Source organism: Gopherus flavomarginatus, chromosome 2, assembly GCF_025201925.1.
Source record: "Gopherus flavomarginatus isolate rGopFla2 chromosome 2, rGopFla2.mat.asm, whole genome shotgun sequence".
In the NCBI taxonomy this organism is placed as follows: domain Eukaryota; kingdom Metazoa; phylum Chordata; order Testudines; family Testudinidae; genus Gopherus; species Gopherus flavomarginatus.
The window spans coordinates 48,570,994-48,597,429 of NC_066618.1; the positions used below are offsets into that span (position 1 = coordinate 48,570,994).

Below are 26,436 nucleotides of genomic sequence, written 5' to 3' on the forward strand. Positions count from 1 at the left end.
TGGGCTGGGCACTCATTCACCGGGAATTGGAATGAGACCAGAAATTCATTATCTGTAGCCAGCTAAAGAAAGTATTGATGGTAAGGGCCTTCTGTCACCACTTACCTGGGCTGGATTTACAGTAAATAATTTTAAAGTGAAAGAGACTGCATTCCACTGTAAGGGACTGGCTCTGTGTATGTGCATGCGTTGCCTTTCACTGGCCAAACAACAAAGGAGAATGAGGGCTACCGCTATGATTACTCCAAACCTAGGGACATCTTTTGCAGACACAATAGAGGCCTGCATATCTGGAGCTGAAGGAGCAGAATTCTAGACACGGCTCCCTAGCTTGTGTACATGTGATTTACATTGTTGTTGCATCTGTTCTCTGCAGCACATGGAATTGTAATGCCAGTAACAGGTTGTTGAGGATGTTTACTTACTTATCTGTACATTGCTCTGAGATACTTAGCTATATTACCTTATATGTCTGGGGTTAGAAAATTGCATGTTCAACACTTGGCCATTTCTTCCAAGACTACCATAATCAAGGATACAAACTACTGTTAACTTTCACAGACGTGTGTATTAATTACAATGAGAACACACTGTCCTGTGCAAATAAATTAAATCCAGTTCAAATTTAGGATCCCAAGAGATCAAACTTAGTTCCTAATACACACCCGTGAATAAAGCTAGTAATGTGTGCAAGTGGTGGCAAGATCAGGTCCCTAGTGTATAAAAGTGCCATAAACATTGGAAAGAAGTGACTGAGAAGATATGAATGATAAAATACATACCCCAGCCCAAGAGGTAATACCAGTGCAAACGCTGCTCTTCAGCAAATACTGCCACCACAATTAAAGTGTGAAGATATATGCCTTCGCAGAGCATCCAGAAGTAGTTACAACCAAGCATGTACTGGTGAAAAAACTGCAGCACCTTGCAGCTTACCTGTCAGAGAAATTGGAGAGTAGTAAACTGCAGATCTGGGCAGACAATGGCTTACAAACTGTATCCAAGCAGGCAAACAAAATGTCAGTGCTAAGCTTCAAGACAACCTTTCCTAGCATTCGCTAGATTTCTTCAGCGAATGTCATTGACAGGGCTATAACTTATTGATAAATCAGAAAAATGGAGTCAAGGTATCTCATAATTGATAAAAATCAGGTGCTAACAGCAAAATTCAAGAAAGCATGATCTGGTAAAACCACACTCCAAAACATTTTCAGCCTATGAGTTTTAGAATTGAAGCTGGGCTTTTTAGAAAAAGCTGTTTACAAGTTCTGTGCAGAAGAGATAAACAACTGAGTCCGCCAAAATGTCTAATTCAGCTGTTTTCTTTTACATTTATTCAAATCATTACAAGCTATAAACAGCTCTCCTGTTTGATTTTATAACTAATAATCCCCCAAAATGTATACAGGGGATGGACCATATTTACAGGTGTGTCTACACTTAGAATGCAACAGCGGCACAGCTGTGTGCTCCAGTGTAGACACTACCTACTCTGAGAGGAAGGGTTTTCCTATTGGCATTGATCTTCCACCTCTCTGAGAGGCAGTAGCTAGGTTGACAGAAGAATTCTTCCATCGACTTAGCACTATTTATATGGGGATGTAGGTTGGCTTAACAATGCTATTCAGGGGTGTGGATTTTTCACATCCTTCACTAATATAGTTAAACTGACCTCATTTGCTAGTGTAGATCACACCTAGAGCTCTTATTCACTGCCTACTGAGGATGAACTGCTGTTGGAGTTAGTGAGAGTTTCTCCTGATTAATGTCCCATGGATGCTGATGAGGGCCTCTAAAGGCATATGCAGTGTTGCTGTACTTTCCACTGCTCTTAGAGAAGGAAGAAACATGAGGAAAAAAGGAGAGGTGTTTACAAAGGGCCAGACTGTGCCCAGCTCCTGTGCCACTTTTCCAAAAAGGAAGGTGTGAGGATTCTCTCACCAAGGAGAGGTTAAGCATAACTGCAATCCTTGCACTCACTTGAGCACAAGCCCTGCATAAGGCAATTGCTACTAGAAACCTGAAATGGGGTCATGGCCATTGTCTCACAGGTTATGGAGGGAAACGTGACAAGTCCAGTTGTCTAACATTTTTTGCCTACCTGCCAAAGTTCCAATGATGTGGAGCAACTCTATCTCTCCCTAAATGGGTTAGTGTCAATAAAGCACAGTCAAGCTGAGAGGATTGAGCAGGACAAGGCCAGTTGCCTTTAGAGTTCAAGATTTCAAGTTCTCTGCAAATCATATCTTATTGCCAGTGGGTATGAGGAGAATTCTGTTTGTATACAGAGGGGCTTCTTGCATCCCAACATGCAAGGGAGTTTTGAGGATGCGATGGGCTAGGCTGTTGCTGTGGTGTCTGCTGGAATCCACTGGCTTGTGGCAGGGAAGCACAGGAGCCAGAACACCAAGACTGCAGTAGTGACTGTGGAATGACAGCTGCCATTCTGCAGCTGAAGGAGCAGATTCCTTCCCATTGACTTCTGTCGAGCTCCCCAGGGCACAGCCTGATTATTTGGGCTGTGAGGAAGGTTTAGGCTTTATTTGCCTCTTTAGCGTCAATGGAGCCATTTTTTTCTGTCACACAAGCAGAGTACTGTATATATTATCTCTCTCTGGAGGACTCAGCTTGCTCCTCCTTTCTCAAAAGCCTGCTTTTATCACTCCTTGAAACCGTCTTTGCTTGCCATAAAGTACACACATTTACTTCAGAGTGGTAGCCATGTTACACATTTACTTGCATTTCAATATCTGGGTGTGAATTTCAAGGCTTAGGAAAATGCAGAGCTGACAGAATTAACTTGCAGGGCTGACTTTATTTTTATCATTTCTTTTTCAACTCCCTACCCAGGCAGACGAGGCAGTTCATAATTTTCTGCGGTGCAACTGAGTAGCTTTGACAAAGTGCGCAGACAGAGGAGTAGGATGTAATACAAATGTTTTGTATGAAAAGAATAAAATCCTGTTTTTTATATTGGCAAATGCACTCATTATGGTGCTTACCTGCGTCTCATATTGTTTTTCACAAGTCTTGGTCAATATGTGCCATGCCTCAGCCCTTAGCATGTGCTGAATATAGCCTGTCAGCTGGGGGCCAACCTTTCTCCATTCACTTCTTATTGATTGCTCATCCGCTTGAGCATTGCCTTGGCTGGCAGGCACACAGAGCTTTGCAAAGATTGCTGTTGAATCTTGTTGGCATTTTACCTGACATAAAGTAACTATGCCAAGGTCTAAAATGTCAGTGAACTTGTGTGGTGAACTCATCGCTGTTTTGCAGACAGAGGGACCAGGACGAGCATATCTTACATCTGGTCAGTGACAGTCAAGCAGTCCCTCGAGTGTCGGAAGGCACCAGCTTGGCACCTTCAGACACACGTTGTATCTAGCAGCTATTATGAATCATGGTAATTGTCTGAGAGTGCTGCCTTAAGGCACAGTGTCTGCTGTGTGAGTATTGAACGGTGATGCGCAGGGTGCTCCTGTTGCACGTTAAACACCAGACTGTGTAAGTCCACTCCACTTGGTAGTGCTGACGAGTCAATTGACAATGGCTGGGGTTTGGGAGAGGAAGAAATGATTGATAGATGCTGCCTGATGTTTTCTGGTCAGCCACTGGCAAATCAACAATTTTGTATTTCCCATCTGAAATGGTAATGAATCTCAAGTTCATTGCACTGTGAATGGCAGCTGTAGTTGTATTTTTCCATCAGGTATATGTCCACACTTGTAGAGTAATTTGACCAAAATCAGTCATTGACATAATTTTCTCTTCACATGTAAGATCTAACTCACACATAAGCACAGTGTAAATTTCATGGACACTAACTGTATTTATTTCCCATGATGCAACACTTCCCAAGCTTCATTTTCTTTATATTTATTTCCCCTATTCCAAACAATTAAAGTTTGTAGCTTTCTAAATTAAATTCTGTACCTATCTGACAAGCTAATTCCCACACACCCATATCAATTTATGGCTTCTTTGAGGCACTTAGCCACTAGATATGCACTAGGTTTAAGGAATCTATCAGGCTATGCATGAGGGATGAGTTTGATTACGGTGGATCACATCTCATTAATTTGAGAATAAATTCAAAAAGGTTGGCTTGAGTGGTTGAAACCTGGCAATCCATCAAGATGGATCATGTTTAATGAACATTATTCAAAACATGGAGCAAATCAGTTTTTGCTTGTGATGAACAGAATAGTATAGCATCTTTCATTTGTGTACAAGTGGCGTCATGGAATTTGTGTGTAACAGCTACAGTCACAAGCAACGTTTCTCTTAGTCCTTATCAGTTCTATTAAAGTGAAAGAAAAAAAAATGAATGCTGAAGAAGAATTTATATTATATTGTCAGGCACAGTTACCAAGTCATTTGCCATGTTATTAAAGAATGCTGACAAATATAGAAGCACTGTATCTACACAGATTTGTCTGAGCTATGAAAAATCACGCCTGCTCCAAACTAGATCTCTGTAAAGTGTTTATGTTACTGTAACAGTTATATTGAAACTGCAAAAACTTAAAGGAACAACTTTTCCACCATTTACATGCCTGATAACTTTGACTTGCACAATTAATTAAAAAAAGTAATTTAATGCGGCTCTGTCACATTACACTCAAGTTACTTAGGCCAGGCCTACATTACAAACTGATATCGGTATCACTATGTTGCTCAAGGGTGTGAAAAATCCACACCCCCACGCGACGCAGTTATACCAACCTAACTCCTGGTGCAGACAGTTCCGTGTTGATGGGAGATCTTCTCCTGTCAACATAGCTACTGCCTCTTGTGGCGGTGAATTAATTACACCGATGAGAGGAGCTCTCTCCTTTGCATACTAGTATCTTCACTGAAACGCTACAGTGGCACAACTTCACTGGTGCAGCTGTGCTGCTGCAGCATTTTAAGTGTAGATCTGCCCTTAGAGTATAAACTTTTGGGGACAGGGACTGTCTCCTTGTTATGAGTCTTAAAGAGCCTAGCACAACTGGGCCCTGACTTCTAGGTGAAACCACAAAAAAAATTACAGCAATAATATTATCATTATAATTATTAATATTAATAATCATAAAACATTCTGCTATCTAAAACCCACACATTTCTTGGAGACATTTCCAGCTACAATACATAACTGAAATAATGCAGGGGATAGAGAAACTGACCGGAATAGCTCTACATGGGTAATTCATATATTATCTCTCACACATATCTGTACAATCAGATTTTAGCAAGACAAGCCAGAGGCTGGATTTTGTGGTGCTCTCAAGATCTATAGCCCTGATCCTAACAGAAGATCCATAGCAGAGCTCCATTCAGAGATTTCATGGGGGTCTGCTCATGTGAATCATCTTGCAGGACTCAGACATAAGATATTGCATTAAACTGCAAGTTACATTTTATCTGTTCCTCTGTTAATACAAGGCACTTGCTCATATATACTTGACACTTCTCAGACATGACTTTCCATACCACCTGATCACCTCTAAATAAAAACCGGTATTCAAGAACTAACCAGTAATTATTATTACTATGTTATTATCAAAATCCATGAGGACTACACACAAATAGCATAACATCATAAAATATCATATAAAATGAATCAGTTTGATACTGACAGATTTTTCATACCTTCTCAGTAGTTTGGATGAATGGGGTAAACTTTGGTCACAGCTTTGGACACAGCTGAAGAAAGTCTCATTGATTTCCTGCCTTCCCTCCCTCAGAGCCATTCCCTACAGTGTTCAGGGGGTCAGGCTGACCTGGAGATCTGGTGTTTCTACCTCACTGGGCCAGCTTTGACCTCTCACTTCTAATTCCCTCTCTGTTTATTTGTGATCACTCTGGGCGTGCACACAATTTTAAGTTCAAACAATTTCAGAGAAACTGCTCTGTGACAATGAGCCAGACAACATTATTTTTATATTAAGCCATTTCTGTGGGCCAGATTAAGTCAAAAGTTCCAAATTTGCCTCAGTTTGTTTTAAAAAGAAATAAACATATTAGATCGGGGGTCAGTTAATGCAGTTCCATTGACTTCAGTAGAGCTCTCCTGATGTAAACTAGCTGACAATCTGCCCCATTGCATAGTTGTACTGACTGCTGCAGTAGCTGTATGTGATTTATTATCTGCATTCAGTTTGAAGGCAATATTTTCTCAGACATTCTTATTTAGCATTAAAAGGGAGTGCGGTTGGGTTTCAACTACTGAGCTGCCTTATAATTTTTTCTGGTTATTAGATTATTATTCTAGGAAAGTATCTGTAAATTCCAAGTATCCATATTTTGGACAAATAAGCAGTAAAGGACTTTTCCAAAGTAATGTTATGCTAAGCAGTATGACTCAAAAAAACCAGCTATCAGAACCCATCATACCTGCTTATATGTCAATACCTATTTCAGAAGTTTATGACTCACTCATTAAAACATGTTCCAGTCAGAAATATGGCACACAGGCTCTCAGACTAAGATGGATGTTTTAATATACTTTTTTAAAATTTAAATTAAAAAAACAAAATGGACACAGCTCAGAGGTACACTGCATTTCGCATAGCTCAGGGATATAGTATGTAAAATTTTAAAAGGGTACAATTTTCAAAAGTACCTACATGGTGTAGGATCCTAAGTCTCATTTTCAAAAATTACTTAGGAACTTACCCTAAATCTCATTGGAAGTAGAATAGGAATTAAATTTCTAAGGGACATATGTGTAAAGGTATTTAGGCTCCTAAAGGTACAGGTTTTCAAAAGGCACCCAGGTGCCTAATTCCCATAGGTGCCTAAACACTTCTGAACATCTCAGTAGGTGCTAGTTCCATAAAGAGAGTTAGGTGTCTAACTTCCATGTAGGCACCTAAATCCAAAATTTAGGTCTCTAAACCCCAACTCAGCTACCACTTAACCTTTAGATACCTGAAGTCCCTAGGCACTCAGATTTCTGTGTTAAAGTCTCCATGGCACCTGAAAAGCTGTAAGTGGGCATGCACAAAACCACCTCAATCCTGAAGCCTAGGTGGCTAACTCCTGTCTAATTCCAGTGGGATCCTCATACTAGGCATCCCCTCTCCCCCACATCTCGCTTGTGGGGCCCAATCCAGTGGCTGCCTAAGAGGTCTTCGCACAAAACACTGGTGGCGGTGCTCTAACCTTTAGCCCAGTGGTTAAAGCACTCACCCATGAAGACTAGCGTTCCAATAATCAATGATCAAGACTTGATTATCAATAATTAATCAATAACCAAAATGTAATATGGTTTGAAATGATCAAATAATTAGAGAGAACTTGGTTAAGTCAGAGTGATTGAATGTATTAGAAAGTTAGAGATCAGAACAGTGCCTAACAGATATAGGCCTCATAGTTACCAAAATCTGGAGAACCAGCTCCCCCAGTGATGACAAGATGATCCCAGTCGTGGTTCTGAAAATGGCATACAAATTGACATTCTTACAGCGGCTGTTTTTACAGCTTGGTTCTATTATTTCCTCATTTACAGATACATTGTATTTTTAGCACATTTTCTGATACATTTCAGACATCTGTTATTTACTTAGATCTTTTTGGTAAGTCCATCAAATTTTGCTAACTTAAGCATCAGTTCCTGCATTTTAGGACATAGCTAAAAATAATATTCCTTGCTTAACATTTCTTCTACTGATAAGTTTTAGCAGTCTAACATTTAGCTCTTCTTAGTATGACTCCCAAAGCGTCATAGACTCAGAGGACTGGAAGGGACCTTAAGAGCCCTAATCCTGGTCATCTAGTCCAGTCCCCTGCACTCATGGCAGGACTAAGTATTATCTAGACCAGGTGTTCATCTAACCTGTTCTTAAAATCTCCTGTCTCTAGCTCTGCTGCTCCTTTTATATGGCCATCCTGCAGCCTCTCTGATTGGGAGCTCTTTGCAGCCTCTCTAGGCTGTTTGGAGGACTTAGCTCCATTGCTTCTTTCTTGGGATGGTTGTGGTAGGACCCTAAGGTGTCCAACAGGGGGCTTCTGAACCTAATCCACCCCATCACAGACACTCATTGAAAGAAATCTTGGAAAGGAACATAGGACTGGAATGGGCATCCTGGGCCATCAAATCCAATCCCTGCTACTGCTGACTACACCGTCATATAATCCCATTAATAAATTTATCAAGCTCCATTTTAAAAGGGGCCCCACTCTTCCTGTTGAAAGGCTGTTCCAGAACCTCATTCCCCTGATGGTTAGAAACCTTCTAATTTCTAGCTTAAATTTATTGTTGGCCAATGTATACCCTTTTGATCTTGTGCTAACATTGTTCTTTAGCTCATCACTCCAGGCCAATGGGGCCTGCGGGAAGTGTTGAGCGGCCGCCACTTCCCACAGCCCCCATTGGCCTGGAGCGGCAAACCGCAGCCAGTGGGAGCTGCGATTGGCCAAACTTGAGGACACGGCAGGTAAACAAACCGGTCTGGCCTGCCAGGGGCTTTCCCTGAACAAGCGGTGGCGCTAGTTTAAGAACCACTGCTTTAGCTTAAATAGCTCATCAAGGAACATCAGGTTTGTTGTGATTTATCTGATTCTTGACATTTATGCCCCAATGTAACATTTCTAATTGTATTGTTTTTGTAGTTGCAGAATCATAAAATAACTCAGAATCATTAAAGGCCCCCTTCCTGTAAGGGCTTTGCTTTGAAAGATCAGATGAAAGTTTATGAAAGGCAATCTCACCCATAGAATGCACTCAGCACCACCTTCACTCCCAGGTCAATTGTTAGAATTTGTGCTAATTAACCTAACATTTAAGCATGATGTGATGGGCAACTCTGATTTTGTCACGCATGTGTTGTTCAGGGCAAATGATATATAATCTACTTGGTATTCTGCTTTTTAGAATAGCAAGTAGGCTGCAGAGTTAAAAGAAGTCCAAGGTCACCTCCTGTAATAACAATAATTAGATATTCCTGTCACTTATGTACACGTCTGAAATAAGATACTTGCTTCCTTCAAGTCTCTTTGCTACTGAAAGAGATAAAGAACTCCACATTGCTCAGATCTCTTGAGATTAATCAAAAAGAAAGGGGCAGGTGAGTAAACATCTCAATAAAGCACAGGGAACTTGATTAGTGTCAGAGTCCATTCAACAATCACTCCACTTAAGAGTTGCAGCCTCGCAGGGACTCACTACTCAGTCCATACAAAGGTTAAAATAAATATAGTTTCTCTGGTGTTTGATAAGAGTACCAGGATGGATAATGTAGAAAACAGACTTCACATCACTGCCAAAGTTCTGTGGACCTGTTAAAAATAGAGCAAGTGAGAAAAGACACACAATGGAAAATTTGTAGTAACAGTTCTCTTTTGTAGATGGCAGAAATGTGTAAGAATGACAAGACTGGTGACACGGGATAGGCAGCTGATACTAAAAGCAGGTTATCCTGGTCTGGTAATTCATGCTGATTAGTATAGTTATCAGAATGCAAGTGCTGATGGATGAGAGCTAGCTGGCTTAGGAACAATTCAGAGAAGACTGTAGTAACGCTCAGAGGTTTGGATAAGCAATCAGATAAAATGGTACATTAAATCAACACTGTTGATTGAAGGTCTGTGCCCTCTGCTTATTGCTCAAGTTTGCAGTGTGGAGATTGTGTTAGTGCCACAGTGGCTTCTGAATGTTCAGGTGGCAGCCATGGTCGAGACTGCTGTTTTCACCTACACCTGGCAGGAAAGATGCAGCCTCTCTCTCAGAAGTTGCTAGAATTCTCCACGCCTTTATCACTTTATGATTAGACTACAATTTACTTACATGGGGCTACAACATAAGATCATTTAGAGTTACATTAGAGAATTACATGGAGTTACATTTAGAGTTACATGGAGAAAGTGATTAGGATGTTAAAACTGCAGCACTATTAGATCTGTACTGGTTTTTCATTAGATGTAGATGGAATATCAAATGTTGTTTTGACAAAGAATGATTTGGGACTTGGCTATCTGAAAGACATTCATAGACCATTGTGATAATCTAGTCTGACCTCCTGTATAACACAGACCGCTGAACTTAATACAGGTCATGGAATTTATGAGAAAGAACATAATCTCTCTTTTTGTGATACTAGGATAGTTGAGATCTACAGAGGTGACTGAACTAAGACTCTGCCTTAGGAGAGAATTCAGTAGGAATACTCAAAGTAAGGCCTGCAATGGAAGGTAGTAGAATGTGGCCCAAAATAATAACCTTGCTCTTAAACTGCCCCCAGCCCCAATTATTTTTTTTTTTCTCCCCGGCTATCAGCTAATTAATTTAGTCTTGCCTTTCTATGGAAAAAGCATCCCTAATAATTTTCTTGAGAAAGTCTGAATCTTTCGCATGAAGAGTAGCTGCATGATATGTTTTCAGGCTGAATTCAACTGTTATATGTGTGACACTGAATATTAATGCTCTTTACTGAAGTTCTGTCTAAGTATGCTGCAAATGGCCTTTTATTATTAATACTTGGATCCTACAGGTTGCATATGGCTGGTCATGATGTCACTACTTGGCATGGAATTGCTACCTGAAAAGGGAACTTGATACTGACGGAGTGAAATGTAACTGTAAAGTTGCTTTTATGTACAAAAAAGTTATGAAGAGATCAACAAGAATATAAAATCTTAGGGATAAATGAGAATTACTGCTTTCTTTTTATGCTGTTTAATCCTTTACAAATCTGTGTTCAAAAATGAATGGAAATATTATTCCACTCAGGGAAACAGTGCATTCATTTTTAATAGTACATTCATACATGAGGGAGAAAATACATTCTTTTTGTTTTCAATATGTCAATTCGGTATTCACGCTGCATCTTCATCAGTGCTAATTGTATTAAGTCCTAGATAACAGGGATAATTGTTCATTCCTAGGATAAACTATGAGAGGCTGACTAGGATGACTCACAGCTGAGTTACTCCAGTTTTATGCGAGTGTAGTTCCAATGAATTCAGTCACACTAGAGTAAAACTGGAGGAATGCAGTGGTGCATTAGGCCCTGAGTTTACTGTTGGCAGACACTTCCTTTGCAAATGACCCTCCATTAATGTTAAGCAACAGAGGCAAACTAATGGCTCTTGAAGAAATTCTACATTCAGGCCACCACATAATACATAACTGAGGCCTGCTGTGGGAAGAATGGGTCATGACACAATGGGAGCCAAATCCTGCCTTCCCTCCATGAGCACAGTAGGCCTTTAGTGCAGTCTAACCATTGTGGTTTGGTTGTGCTTGAAGGGAGAAGCAGAATAGAAGCAGAACAGAACTCTACCTGCATGCCACAGAATCCTGCTCTGCAGCACCTGCCTCTGTGGCTGTTTGGAAGGTGGGGGCTGTGCAGAACAACCCATACAGGGGGAATCTGGGCCAACGGCCACCATTACTACTGGAATGTAGTTGCGGCTGTGCTGGTCTCATAGGGTAGAGAAGGATCCTCTTCCTTGACACCTATGGAGGTATCCTTCACATAACGTTAACTTGCACTTTGCACATGGGACCAGAGTGTGGTCCTAGGCATGAAAGATTCCCCAGTGTTCTGAGACACCAGTGTAGAAGGGCATTAGCTGTTACACGGCTAGACTGTGGCTTTTAAGCCACAGCACCTAGGGCAGCATGATCTCTTTGGTGCTACTCTTTGTGCACAGGGAGAATGCACATGCTTCATCGAAGGGGAGGTCAGCAGAATGAATTGCTCCCCTTGGTGTGTCAGCTCTGCTTTGTGGGCCAGGACCCTGCCCCCTTCTTAGAAGTTCTGCTATGAACAGCTCCTGTGCAGCCATACAAGCATGTGAGATGCTTCCTCCCGGATCGTATGGTTGCACAGAAACCACTCCCAACCTGAGCCATAATGATGAGAATGCACAGGGCAGGGCTCAGATTGGTAAGGACACTGTGGTATCCTTAACTTAAAATCTCCTTAGCTTAACAATATTTTAAGTGGGTTCATTTTCCTGCTTGGTTTAGGAATGGGAATCAGCTGTGTACAAGTAATTCTTACCAGGAGGTTCACAACAACACTAGTTCTCATTCCGAAAGATGGTGCCAGCATTTGTTGTGTCAGGAAAGAAACATGCACCACTGAAATATGTGCTGCTCTTCTACACCTACAAAGGCTAATTAAAAACAGGCTCGCTGTCACTGGGGATATGGGACCAATGGCAGCCTACAAGTCCTGATTCATCATCAGCTTGCAGGCTTGTCTTGGTAAGCTGGCTTCGGAGAAGGAAACTAATTGGATTTGAACATCTTATTTCTGCATTTCATTAGCAATTATTCTGGGGAAACTGCAAAATTAAGGCATGGCTCTTCTATTTTCATTTCAAAATTAGAAAGCATAAAAAAAGAGTAGCCCATTGCTCTGCCCTGCCACGCTGGAGTCTCAGCTGGAACTCCTAGGAGCAACACTTTGCTCCTTTTGCTAGCAGTGGTTTGAGTGCTGTGAAAACAGCACAGCTGGCCTCTTCGGGATAGGCTTTATATTTATCTGCAGCAAATCCTCCTTCCTTCAATTTAAGTGTTGATAGGCTCTAAAGGGAGTCCCAGCCACTGATCCTATGAACAGGATTGGTAGCAGTGAGGTTGTGAAGCCTGGTGTGAGTTTGAAGCTGTGTAAAATGGAGAGACACAAAGCACCTCCGAATGAACGAGAAACCAAGCCAGCATGCAGTCTGTTCAGGGTAGTGGTGTTATATGCACGAACATAAACAGAGTGGCATTCACCTGTGAACTTTTCAATCTGAACCCAAATTCTCAGCCTGACCATTTTTTCCCTCACTGCAGACAGAACAAGTCACAGTAGTTAAAGAAAACCATGGGAGACTGATCAAGGTCATCGCCAGCTGTTTGATGTACGACTGAGCAAATGTCTCTGTGAGAAACGCAAAAGTGGGATTGGTAGTGCAGATTGACAAAGGTATTTAGGCATCTACAGATGCAGAGAGGTGCCTATTGGGATTTTCAAACATGCCAATGTGAATTAGGCACCCAACTCCTTTTGATTTTCCTAGTCTTCTCTACATCGACAGAGGCCTGACATCTGGTCCTTTGTTCGTTTTTTGTTTACCTTGACCAACGAAAATCAGTGAAGTCAGTTTCACCTTTGGTCATAGTTGGGTTCCTGTTCCTGTTCCTAGCTCTGCCCTACTGAGATTTCACACAAAGAAAGGGGAATGTTTATTTGTTTTAAACACATGTTTTTATGAGACTGGTCTCTTTTTCAAAATTAGAACTATTTCTATTTTGCTTTACAGTATTTGCATTTTGAGCTAAATTTCAGATGACAGTGTTTATTTAGGGACCACAATCTTCCCAGACTCACACCTTGTGAAAACCCACTGGTTTCAGTTGGAGTTTGCATGAGGGGAACATGAAAACAGAACTTAACCCGCACTGACATGTGCAAAACCTAGTGAATATTTTGCTTACAACAGCTAAAGGACACTTGTGGTTATCTTATTTACACAATTAGACCCACAGAAGTCAATTAACTGCTACATTTATAAACATAGGGCTCAATCCTGAGCCCCTCCATGATCCATTTGCATACCTCTGTCAGTACAAAGAGACCAAATAATTGGTCATCTGTGGAATTCTCTGGTATAGTAGGAGATCCCTAAATGGCAAGGTGATGCATAGTCTTCCTACAGTCACCTTTCATCTCCTAGTGCAGAGGGTGTGCCAGAGGCTGGAAGAGGTGTGGCTACAGGTCACTGAACTTCAGCAATCTGCAGTGGAAACAGGGGAGGCTCTAGCCTTTTTGCCGCCCCAAGCACGGCAGGCAGGCTGCCTTCGGTGGCATGCCTGCGGGAGGTCCGCCAGTCTCGCAGCTTCAGCATACCTGCTGCCAAATCTGTGGGACCGGCAGACCTCCCGCAGCATGCCACCAAAGGCTGCCTGACTGCCACCCTCACAGGGACAGGCAAGGCGCTCCCGGTGGCTTGCTGCCCTAGGCACACGCTTGGGGGCTGTTGGAGCCAATTTGTATTTTAGAACAGCTCTCAGTTTGATCTAAACCATGCTGGGGTCTAAAATGACTCTGGCTGCCCTGTAAGTAACCTGCATGGAACTTAGAAAGAGGAACAGGGATTTTAGGATGAAGATGCATCAGGAAGTCATAACTAGGAATGCTAAAGTGCGGATAGAGCAGCTCTGTGAATAGTTGCTTCAATAAAGAGCCAGTTTAGTGTAATAAGAATGGAGCCCTCCCATGTTATTATCCAGCACACAGAATATGGAACAACCCCCCATACATGGAACTGCACTCCTTGATGGCTTCCCAATCTTTGCCGTGTCCAGCAGAGACTGAGCAAAGTAGAAATGTGAGGCTAACAGTGCTTATACTGAAGTTCATAGGAATTTTACCATTTATCTTCAATGGAATTATTTTTGGCTCAGTTACTGACACAATTACATTTTTAAAATTCCTCAGGACTCCGTCAGGCCACATCAGAAAGAATTATAACTAACAAAAGGCAGAAGCTGCCTGCTGCAGTGCTAACAAGGAAGATAATAGTTACCTTCAGAAAAGAGCTACAATTATTTCTGCTTCTGTAATATTGCCCATCACCTTTATTTTCCTGGCTTTCATTCCCTGTTTATCCCTCAGGCAATAGGGTAAAGCCAATTGCACTTTAGTCCCATAAATCAGATTTCCTCTCCACACTTTATTATGATACATTGTTCATTTCTTTCTGTGTCTCCCCATATTTTTATACAGATACAGGAAAACCTCATCTGAGTTGAGTGATGGTGACCACGGCCGGCGCTTCCATTAGGTGACCCTAGGCGGTTGCCTAGAGCTCCAGGATTAGGGGGGTGGCATTTTGTGTGCTCCCCACGGGGCACACAGGACCTTCTGGTTCCGCTCCTGTTGCGCCGCCGAAGAAGACCTTCTGTTGACATGCCGCAGAAAACAGCGGCAGGCAATTGAGCAGCTCAATGACTGCCGCTGTCGCCTGCGGCATTTCGGCGGAGGGTTCTTCTTCAGTGGAGCGATGGGAGCAGAACTGGAAGCTCCCGCACGCCCCATAGGAAGCACACAAAATTCCACCCCTCGTTTTCTGCCTAGAGCGCCAGAAACCCTGGCACCGCTTCTGATGGTGACTGTACTTTTAATGAGTGAGTGGGGAGACTATGAATTCCTGCTAGTCATGATTTTTTGGTATATTAATTATATCACAATTTTGTTGTTAAAGTTTTTACTTATTGAGAATATGTTCTTTAGTGCTGTTTCACTTTCCTTTTATGCACCATTGGCAATGCTAATGCTGGACTGAAGTGGGGAAGAGGTATGTGGTTTCTCTTGGAGGCATAATTATTTTCATGCAATGCACTTGGCATGGTGTACCTCCATACCATTCCTTACACAGGGCAGATCGGCAATGCACACTCTCACCCAATCACTGGGCTGGAGACAGTTAGTGCCTCTTCAAACTGTGCAGGAAGGGGGAGGAAACCATATAATGCTAGTCCTGAAGAAAGCATATTGCACCCTCCTCTATGAGAGTCAGAGTGGCTATACTTCCTGGGGACTCCGAGATGTCGTACCTGGCTGAAGAGCAATGCTCTTAGGAGTGCCCAATGGAGTACCATGACACTGTGCTGTCCTTTAGCATGGGCTTTGTCACATTGTAACAGAGTTCTAAACTTTAGACTACACTCACCAAGACTGTTGAGTAACCAGGGGAAAACTGGTGCACAAATGTTGAAGAGATTGTATGAAACAAGGGGGAACTTGGGTAAAGAGAAAGATACCAATATTCTCCCCTTCTCACAACAAAGTGTTATGAAATAAAATAAAATCTCTTGGTAATTTTAAGCTTTTCCAGACTGCTTCAAATTTCTCAGTCATTTGTTACGTGTGACCAAATTCAGCCCTCACATACAAACATAGAGTCCTGTGGCACCTTACAGACATATTGGAGCATAAGCTTTCGTCAGTGAATACCCACCCATGCGTCTGATGAAGTGGGTATTCACCCACGAAAGCTCATGCTTCAATATGTCTGTTAGTTTATAAGGTGCCACAGGACTCTGTTGCTTTTTACAGATCCAGACTAACACGGCTACCCCTCTGATACTTGACATACAAACATGTAACCCCAATTATTTCAATTGATACTGCAGGGGTGTAATGAGGGCTGTTAAATGATTCGGTTTCTCAATAACAGAAATATTGCTCCAGACTCCAGCTGTGTCTTATTCACACACACAAATCAATATTCAGAAATACAGTTCCCACAGTCATGGAATAAGACCAGTGAATGTACAAGACCACTTGAAATGATTAGAAAGCTGCAGTTCTGTTTATATATTCCAAACTTTTTAATGGAAATGTCTAATTTGTTGTTCACAAATAAATGTATTTATCCTTGTTTTAATTTCAAGACTTAACATTTTTCTCCATAATCAATTTTAGGGATACTATAATACATCGTCATCATCATGACAAATCACAAAAGGATGTGGCCTCCTTGCAAATCAAGTGCCAGCCTGATCTATCTCTGGTAAGGAGACTAAGGTGGTATGACTGTATTTTCCATTTATGTCCATCATTGGCAATCTTGTCCTGCCACCAAAGTGTTTGGCACCTACATAATCACTGGCTCCCAGACAGCATTCCTTGACACACACACTTTGGAATTTGTTGATCTTCCATTCTTATATGCCTATACGAAGAAAGCAGCCAAAACCAAACCAGTGCTGATGGAGGTGGTTGCTGGATTCAGTTTAGAATATTCTCATTTCCAATCTTTTCCTACCACTTGATATAGAAAAGCAAACGGATATGAAGAGAATTGAAAATGTTAGTCCAGTGTTCTTTGGCCTTCCTCACTTCCATACAACAGAGTTGGTATGAATGTGGTTCTATAAATCCACAGCTTTGTAGCAAGCATGATGTTGCAACAGATCCATGGAGGCTATCAGGCCCAGAACAGGCATGACACATGGCAGCAACAGCTGTTGTTATATGAGCATCTACATCTTTTGAGCAACTTCCAGCACTGTCTATGACAGCCCAAATATTTGAGGGCTACTACATACTTGAGGTCCCATCTGGACAGGTTATCATGACCTGGTTGTAAACTGGAGCTGGAGGCTGTTTGATGGTAGTGGCCAGGGACTTAGTTTTATCTGGATTAATAACCAGTTCAATGCATGCTGCTTTTTGCCGGCCCAGATCGGCCACCAACTGCAGTGATTCACCAAACTGAGTCAACATGACAATGTTATTCACATGTTCACAATCTCAAAGCAGAATGGTGGTACAATAATACTGTCATTTGTCTTCAGCATCTCAGGGATAATGTTACAAACCCCTGGTGCCTTCCCAGACTTCAGTTTATGGACTGTGGTCCAGATACCTTCTTGGTTGAATGAAGGTGGCACTACTGTGACTTTCTTCCCCTCTTCAAGTGAAAGAGGGACTGCAGGTGATGGACAATTGGAGAGTATCATGACACGGTCTTCCCATCAATGCAACTGATTCTGCAGACTCTGGCTGATGCTGCCAGCCCAATTCTTTACTGGAGAAGCTGGTGCCATATTCCCTTGCAAACACCGCAAAGTTGAATAGGGAATGTGGAGATCAGCTAATGGTAAACTTCATTCCAAAGTTGAACCCACTGAGCCTTTGCTTTTGTTCTCCACAAATGTGTCTTTGAAGACTCAAATGGTAGTCTTGCTTTTATTTAGCTCCAACAGCTGTGGGCATTTATTCCCTGATCCATAGATGTCATTTGAAGGGCTGGGGCACCATCACTAAGCTGGCAGAGATCAGCATTGATGATCTGAAACATCATCATTGACAGGGGAGTGAGACTTCACTCCATAATGCTTCAATAACCGTACGTGGTTCAGAACAGAAAGCTGTTTGATAGCTTGGTGGTAATAAGAGCTTTTGGCTGAATAAGACTAATTTCAGCTCATTAACTGTCTGTCATCGAAGTCAGAGGCGCACTTTTGTCAGCAAAAGCTGATGGTTCAGCACTTCTGTGAACTTGTACATCCAGTGTTAATCACCAATGATTGTTAAGGAGGACATGATTAATAACAATCCTAGTGAAGCCATCTGGGCTGTATCAGGTCTGCTTGTGAATCTCTGACAGACGGAAGAGCCATTCAGAGATCACCATGTTGTTGGCAGCTGCAAATTCCAGCAATTGCTGCACACTCCTGTTCTTCTGCCCAATACCAAACGTCCTGAGTTTATGTGACCTGATGTAATTTTATTTTCCTTCATGCAGGAAAAGTCACCCAGTATCGTGATGACATTTCGTCCCAGAGTGTCATTAAGTGACCACAGTTGCTGGTAAAAAAATATCTGCAGCTACATTGTTGGCCTTGATTGGATCATACACTGTGATAATGTAAGATGCCCACAGCTGGTACAGAATCCGATGGTGCTAAGTCACTCATTAAATAACTCACCAATCCTGCAATCATCAGGCATTGGATGAAAGTACAATGCCAACTGTTGCTAGAGCAACCTGTTAGGGCAGCCTGAGAAAAAGTGTATCATCTTCAATTTTCTTTTCACTCATTCCTGGCCAGTGCTCTTTAGCTAAAGTGCAGACCTCAGTGTTCAGAATTTTCAATGGCTTGAGAAGCGGGAGGGACTTTAGCTGTTCCGAACAATGTGCAAATGTTCCAGTTTTACATGTTCCATTTGTCCATTTTAAATGTTCCATTTGTCACCAACATGAAAAAAATACTGGAACGGCCGCTTTACAAGGTTTTATTGGTCATTTTTTGCCTCAGTGGCAAGGAAACTCTTGGTTGTTTCAGCTACAAGGATAACTGAAAACTGTCACTTTGGTACAATGTAAAAAATGGAATTTAGTTTCATAGCATTACACACACACACACACACACACACACACACACACTCCTTATCCGATTGTCCATAGACTCTTAGCTCTTCTTCTTCCCCTTCTCCTGGGAAGCCAGGGTTTGTATCCTTTTTCTCTGCCATCAGTTTAGATGCACATACATTCAAGAATATAAATGAAATCATATAATAAGATAGAACAAAAGAAAATGAAAAGCATAATAATAAATACATTTAAGAAGCAGTTTCACTTACCAATGGTCACAAAACAGGTTTAAATCAGTGCTAAGGAACATATCCAAGGGGCAGGGTGTAATAGATTCTTTCCAGGTCTAGGTGTGTGCATTGGAACCTGGTCTCTTGACAGTAAAAGGCTCAGTGAGAAGAGAATGGAGTTTTGGTGTTAGGGAAAGAAGGACTTATTTCCTGGTTTTGTCCCCTCAGCATCCATTACATAAGACAGGCTTCTTTCTTCCTTCTTGTTGTTATCTTCCATTGGTGTTACTGACATCTTCATAAATATACATTCACTGGGAGTAGCTTTTCCATGTTACCTCATATTTAAAATCTACTCTGAAACTTCTGGAAGGGAAAAATTCCCAAGGAATGAGGTGGAACATTTATTTTTAAAGTATTTTTCCATGGTGCAGAATAAATAAATACTACTTACGTCACATCTATATCTGGCCATTAAATAATGGATATCTGTGACTGTTTGAAATTCCCATTGGCATAGCAATTCCTCCTCTACACTATGATATGTATGCCTGTGTATTTCTGATGCATGAGATGTACTAACCCATGTGTCCATCATGCTGTGAAGACCCACAGGAGAAATGAGGTCAAACATTGCAAACTACAAAAAGTCAGAAGCAATCATCTGAAATGGACTTTTAAAAAAATGGCAGGTGTACCAAATATAAACTGAAGAAATATATAAAACCTTTATTTGCTTTGTTAAATTACTACAAAGTGAAAAGTTAACAGGAATATTTCTGGTGTGATTTAAACATACATTCATTACATTTTCAAAAGATTTTCATTATTTTTTGAGAACATGCCCCCCTAATGGCTCATTTTCTCTTTGCAGCCATATGGTATCAGAAGAATAGAATAATAATAAAATAATGTATTGCTCTGTACTTGTGGAGGGCTCTTTAACCACAGATTTCAAAGTGCTTTGCAAATAAATTCTGTTACCTGCTTATTTTTAAAGACATGTACATTGAGACACTCAAGGGTTATGTGACTCACCCAACATTAACCAATTAGTCACTAGAAGAACCCAGGTCTTCTGACTTCCAGTTTTATGTCTTATCTACTAGGAGCAGTTCATTGCTGGATCAGGCAGAAGAAGAGTTGATGATAAGGGAGAAGGCACAGAACAAGGCCTTGATTCATCAAAGCACTTAACCATATTTTGCTGAATTGGAGCTTAGTCATATGAATATCTTCAGTAATCACAGCGGAAAGCCAGAAATGTACTGTCCAGGTAAATTTCTTTGTATATATGTTTCCTTCTCAAGTATGATCCAATCTAAAGAATTTCCTCTAATTTAAGATACTAATTAAGGCCAGGGGTGGCTCTACACATTTTGCTGCCCCAAGCATGGCGTCATGCCGCGGGGGGCGCTCTGCTGCTCGCCGGTCCCGCGTCTCCGGTGGACCTCCCGCAGGAGTGCCTGTGGAGGGTCCGCTGGTCCCGCAGCTTCGGTGGAGCTGTGGGACCAGTGGACCCTCCGCAGGCATGCTGCCCTCCCGGCGACCGGCAGAGCGCCCCCGCGGCATGCCGCCCCAAGCATGCCTGGAGCTGCTCCTGATTAAGGCTCCAATCTTGCAGGGTGCTCTCATGGACAGATCTTTGTACTTATATGGAGTCCCACTGAAGTCATAAGTATCTATCTATGCTATTCCTATAGCATTCATCACCATAGTTACTGAGGGCCAGATCGCCAGTGCAAACTGATGTATCCCAATTAACTTCAATAGAGTGATGCCACCTTACACCAAGGAACCCTGGCACGTTATAGTAAATGGGAGCTCTTCCATTGACTTTTGGGGCCAGGATTTCATCCCAAATGAGGATCTGCTCCTAAATATCTACATATATTTACTTCATGTCTCCTTTATAAATCAGTACACTCTCAATGCACAAACCTTCTAGCTGTGACCTCAGCATTTATTAAAAAGCACTCTGATTTAGATAATTTACCTCTTCTGCCAGGAACTATCATTTTTTAACCTAAGCTTGAGGTAATTATTCCTACTTAAATTTCAGCAGCCTGATGTTAATGCTTTGCTTATCATATACGAGCTCTTCATCTTCAAATATCAAGAGTATTTTTATCATACCCTTTGCGTAAAATGGAAACATAGGACAATATGCAGTAAGGTAGAATGAAATGTGTTTGATTTTTTTTCTGTTCTATTTTTAAATCTCCAGATGGCCCGTGAAATTGATCATATTTTTCTGTAGTCTGTTCACTAACTACTTTAATTATCTTGATTAACTGATAGCACATGTTGAAAGATGCATGCAAGACAGGTAATACCGTGATAGCATTTAATCGCTTTTTGAAACTTAGAACTAGAGAAATGATTAAGCCATAATTTAAATATCCTACTAGAAGACAAACTGATAAATGTTATGACATAACTTTAGAGACCACAGGCCTGACAGTCTTTATCAGTGTATGCTAGTGCAGCTCCATAGGACTGGGGTGAATTACTCCTAATGTGAGTACGGTCAAACCCAGGACATTTGTGTTTAACGCAAATTTCTGAAATATTTATCAGCTGATGGACTGGCAGAGTCCAACAATATGCAGAGCTTCTTCATCTACCTAAAGAGGACTAATGGTACTGAAAATGAACTGAGCTTGTGCCTTGCTTTATTGGCTACTGGGCAGAGTTTGGTAAACAGTGAAAACTGGACTGGATCCTGGTTCCTGCTTCAACAATGCAAAGCACTCAGAATCCCAGTGGATTAGTGCCCCAAGAGTTCCCCTGCCTGGGGAAATTCCCAAGGATTATAGCGCCATATGGTGGCCACTTTACTCCACATCCCCACTCTCTGATAGAGGGCATGTCTGGGAGAAAGGAGGCATAGGCAGGGCCACTCTATCCTTCAGGAGCCATTGTTAGCCAATGTAAAGTAGAGCCACTCTAGGCTGCGAATAGGACTGCAGGCCAGGATCAGAGAGACAGAAAAGTGATTTAACTTTGGAGCTCCCTGCTGAGCTGCACTGATGAAGTCCTGGAACTCTATCTCAACAGATTGTGCAAATTCTCTCAACATTCCAGCAAGTCCATGCTGCTAACAGAATTACTTTACTTTCAAAGCCTCATGGTTCTCAGGACAAATTCTGAGGCCTTGGCTACACTGATGCTTTATAGTGCTGCAACTTTCTCACTCAGGGGTGTGAAAAAACACACCCCTGAGCGCAGCAAGTTACAGCGCTGCAAAGCGCCAGTGTAAACAGTGCCCCAGTGCTGGGAGCATGGCTCCCAGCGCTGTAAGCTAATCCCCTTGAGGAGGTGGAGTACCTGCAGCGCTGGGGGAGCTCTCTCCCAGCGGTGGGCGCCACGACCACACTCACACTTCAAAGTGCTGCCGCAGGAGCGCTCCCGCGGCAGCGCTTTGGAGTTTCGAGTGTAGCCAAGCCCTGAGATTCTTACTGAGCAAGTCTCTCCCAATGGGAGATATGCGTGTGTAAGTCTCTCTGAATTTGGTCCTGTATTTTTGGCCTAGTGCACTGCAAGGCTACCGTTTACAAACGTATCCATGGTGGATTTGTTTAGCTATGTTCTGTAAAAGGAGGGAATAATTAAATACTTACGGGATCCCTTTTTACAAGGCCTGGATTAGGCACTACTGCGATGAGGTGGGCGATGGTAAACACAGAGTTAAGAACGTAGGAGACAAACAAATTCTTATGCAGTGTTATCCTTTGACAGCTGAGGCTCCTGAAAAATATGTACCGGAAGTTGCAAATCAGTGCTTTTATTCTGCTGTCACTTTAACAAGCACATACTGGCAACTGTTTCTCAAGAATGCCCTTTGGCAACAGGCAGTCAGAAAACACATGCCTAGCATTGCAGCCATGGGACACAGCAAAGTTTTTGGGTTTTTTATTTTTACACCTGTTTAGCACCACATGCTTTCCAGACCATGCTGTGAGGAGCTAGCAGCTTAAATTCAGTACCCTAGAGGATGATTTTTTCACAGCATCAGAAATGTTAAGTGGTGAAGCAGAACCCAAATAATTATTACAGATGTGCATGAATGCAAATTCTGAACAGAAAGAATACTGTTTTCAGGGAACTGCTCTCTGTACACTGAATATCTCAAACATTCAGATAAAAATTAGTTGATACTTTAGGAATTAGTGATGAGCCAGGGTGGGAACCTTGGACTGGAATCCCCTTCAATTTCAGGGAGATTTGGTCTTGTACCCTGCATGGCTCCAGCTCAGATCACACACCAGAACAGGCCTATTTTCCTGTTCAGATGTGGCTGAAATCTTATACGATTTGCTGCTTTTTTCAGGACTTCCACCATTTAGGGTAAAAAATCTCACAAGAACAGCTCATAAATATTTCTGTACCAACAAAACGCTACCATAGCCTTGATTTGGCCTCAGACCTGATCTCTAGCCAGAAGCTAATTCACATCTGAATCCAAACATCATCTCCTCAGCTCGTCTTAACTAAGAAGGTCTAACCTCAGTGGGGCCCTATGAGAAGTGAAGGCAAAACTGCTAGGTAAATGAATGATCAACAAGTGAACCAGGTAAACAGCTAACTGTAGCTGAGGGAACTCTTACCCTGCACACTACAAGGAGCCGTCTGAACTGATGGCAGGGTTCCATTTAAAATCCACTGCTGTGGGTGGGTGGATGGGTGGGTGGGGGTGTGCGAGCATGCACGCACATGCTACAGGTTGGTGTGTGCATCCAGAATGCTCTGTCTGAAAAAAGAAACAAGCTGACTCTAATAGATCTAACTCCAGTTTCCTGTTAGTGATTCTGGGAGGGCCACTGTCAGGAGCATTGGCCCCTGTTGTGAACTAGGGCCAGATGACACCACCAATAAAAAAAGAGCATTGAGTCCCATGGTGTTTGCATGGAGAAAGAGTGCGCTAAAACACTAACTCCATTACTGTGGGCTCCTCTGGGCGAGTCTGTGGGGACAGAGTGTGACATCATTTCTTTCAATGGCTTGCAAGCATTGGCACAATGCCAGTCCTCAGGGGCTTCTCAGAGGTGAGAGTTTATTGGAATGAATTTGGTTTGCATAGGAGTCACACAAGTGTGTGCAATGAGTGCCACACTTGTTATTTGGTCCAGGGTTAGAAAGCTCTCCCAGCTAGCTCACAGGGTCACCCAGAAATGAAAGTAAATGGTAAATATAGTACCAGTCACTATTGAATCACTGTACCCCTTCAAGTAGTGCAGCCACGGCAACATCCAAGACACCAAATAGTTATGAACTTTAAGACCCAAAGTAGGGAAAAAAATGACTCAGGCAGTGAGGGACTGTGAATGTGTGAGGGAACTTGAGCTCATGTTCACTTAACAGTTATTCTGCACAGAGTCTAAAGCCAAGGGCTCCATTATTTCAATCCACATTTCTGGTGCTATCTTTGTTTGTCTACCTGTCCTCCTCTCTAGCACAGTTCAAATCATCTACCATGTGGGATCTAAGCACCAAAACATGACTAAAGTTAGCATTTCAGAACAAAAAGTAATTTTATTCTCTTTTCCACACACTCTTATCCCCCCAAAACCTAGCATACTAGGACTTCATTTGAAAAAGGAATATGTAGCTGGTAGAGTTTGCAGAGGATTCTTGTGACATCTCTCAGAAGCTTTTTTACACAGTAGGCTGGCAGCTGCCTGCTATACTAGTTGTAGTTTTACTGCCACTAGTTCTGAAGAATTTCTCAAGTGCCACTTCCTATTTTCTAATGATGATCATTTTAACGATCATTTCTGTGACTTAAAACTGGGTCTCAGTGGTGAAGTAACCAATGGAGATTCCAGATGGCATTAATGCTTTGTACTTATGCTGTAGTACACATCGTCCAAAGGATCCTGAAGCACTTGACAAACACTAATTAATTGAGGCTCAGGAAACGTCTGTGAGCTAGTTAAATACACATCTGAGAGATGGCTATGCCACCACAGAGAAGTCAAATGCATATGCAAGGTTGGAAAGTGGGTCAGTCAAAGAGCTATCATTAGAAACAAGGAGCCCTGATTCCCAGTCCTGTGTCCTAGGCATTAGAAATGTTGCTTCTTTCCTTAATATCTTGATGGATTTGATGGTATTATTACCTTCATACCAATGTACGCATCAACACAACCCCCTTCTCCCAACACAAAAAACAAAAAACAGATAATCAAATACAACTGCAATAAAAACTATACAGATGTCAACATGTGCCCATTGTAACTACCCAATTGCTAGAAATGTCATATTTTCTAAGGCCTTGTATATACTACCGCGGTAAGTTAACCTAAGTTATGCTTCTCCAGTTATGTGAATAACATAACTGGAGTTGACATAGTTTAGGTCGAATTACCACATTGTGTCTATGGAAGACACTCTTCTGTTGACTTCCCTTACTCTTCTTGGAGTGGTGGATTACCAGAGTCCATCTGAGAGCGCTCTCCCATTGATTTACTGGGTCTTCACTAGACACATTAAATCAACACCCACTGCATTGATTGCAGCAGCGCCAATCTACAGGTAAGTGTAGACAAGCCCTAAGAGAAGGAGAAAGTTGTGGCAATGATGGATACCACTGTATGATAACTGTTAGCAAATGTGGATTTTAATGGTGACTGACAACTCTGGAGGTATTGGTGGAGTACGATGACATTAACAAGTAGTTGTAACATTATGTTCCTGAAGTGCACTAAATATTTAATGTAAAAAAAGAAATATTACTTGTCCCCTAGGTAATTTCAAGTGGCACATTAAGATAATGCTTTGTTGAAGAGAATGATGGTGTTTTGCTCAGGGACAGTACTTAGTGTACTTAAAAGACCTTATTAAACAATGTTTATAGTTTTATTTTTTATTATTTTACTCTCTATTGTTTGTAAGTTTGAAACACTTTTTCTTCGTCCTCACCTAATTTTGCCTTTTTTTCCAAACACTGATTTTTCACCATAGTTTTGAAATGGAGAGAATGGAGGAATACATTTATACTAACAACGACTTACATTTATATAGTGTCCTGTCAGACCAAATCAGCTTTGATTTTGCATCAGTTTATGTCTGCACAGAATGAAGAATAGATGGCCTTATCTGGTCTGGGCTTCAACCCCTTTCCATTGCTCCAATGGCATAAGGAGGCCAGAAAGCTGATTTATATCATCGGCTTGGAATTTCCCTGGTGTGGGAGAATACCCAGGTGACATAGCTGGCTTTACACAGCTCACTCTTCTGGCTCTGATATAAGGGAAGAGTTCAAGGAGGGAGCTGCCATGGCCAGAGTGCACTTCTTTCTCCCTATAGCCAGCTGTGGAATGGCCTCTTGAGGCCTGTGGCAACTCTGCCTAATTTAAAATGGCCCTAAGTCTTATACCAGTGCCTGGAC

General features: G+C 41.9%; 1 protein-coding gene across 3 annotated transcripts in view; it reads right to left on the reverse strand.

The window, feature by feature from the left end:
• Nucleotides 1-26,436, reverse strand: part of CALCR (calcitonin receptor) — a 243,969-nt gene that overhangs the window by 46,399 nt on the left and 171,134 nt on the right. For all 3 annotated transcript variants that reach the window (XM_050939598.1, XM_050939599.1, XM_050939597.1), the window contains exons 7-8: nucleotides 22,667-22,793; nucleotides 783-936 (exon numbers count right to left, since the gene is read on the reverse strand). In XM_050939598.1, the coding sequence (XP_050795555.1) occupies nucleotides 783-936; nucleotides 22,667-22,793 (281 nt within the window). The remainder of the gene's footprint in view (nucleotides 1-782; nucleotides 937-22,666; nucleotides 22,794-26,436) is intronic.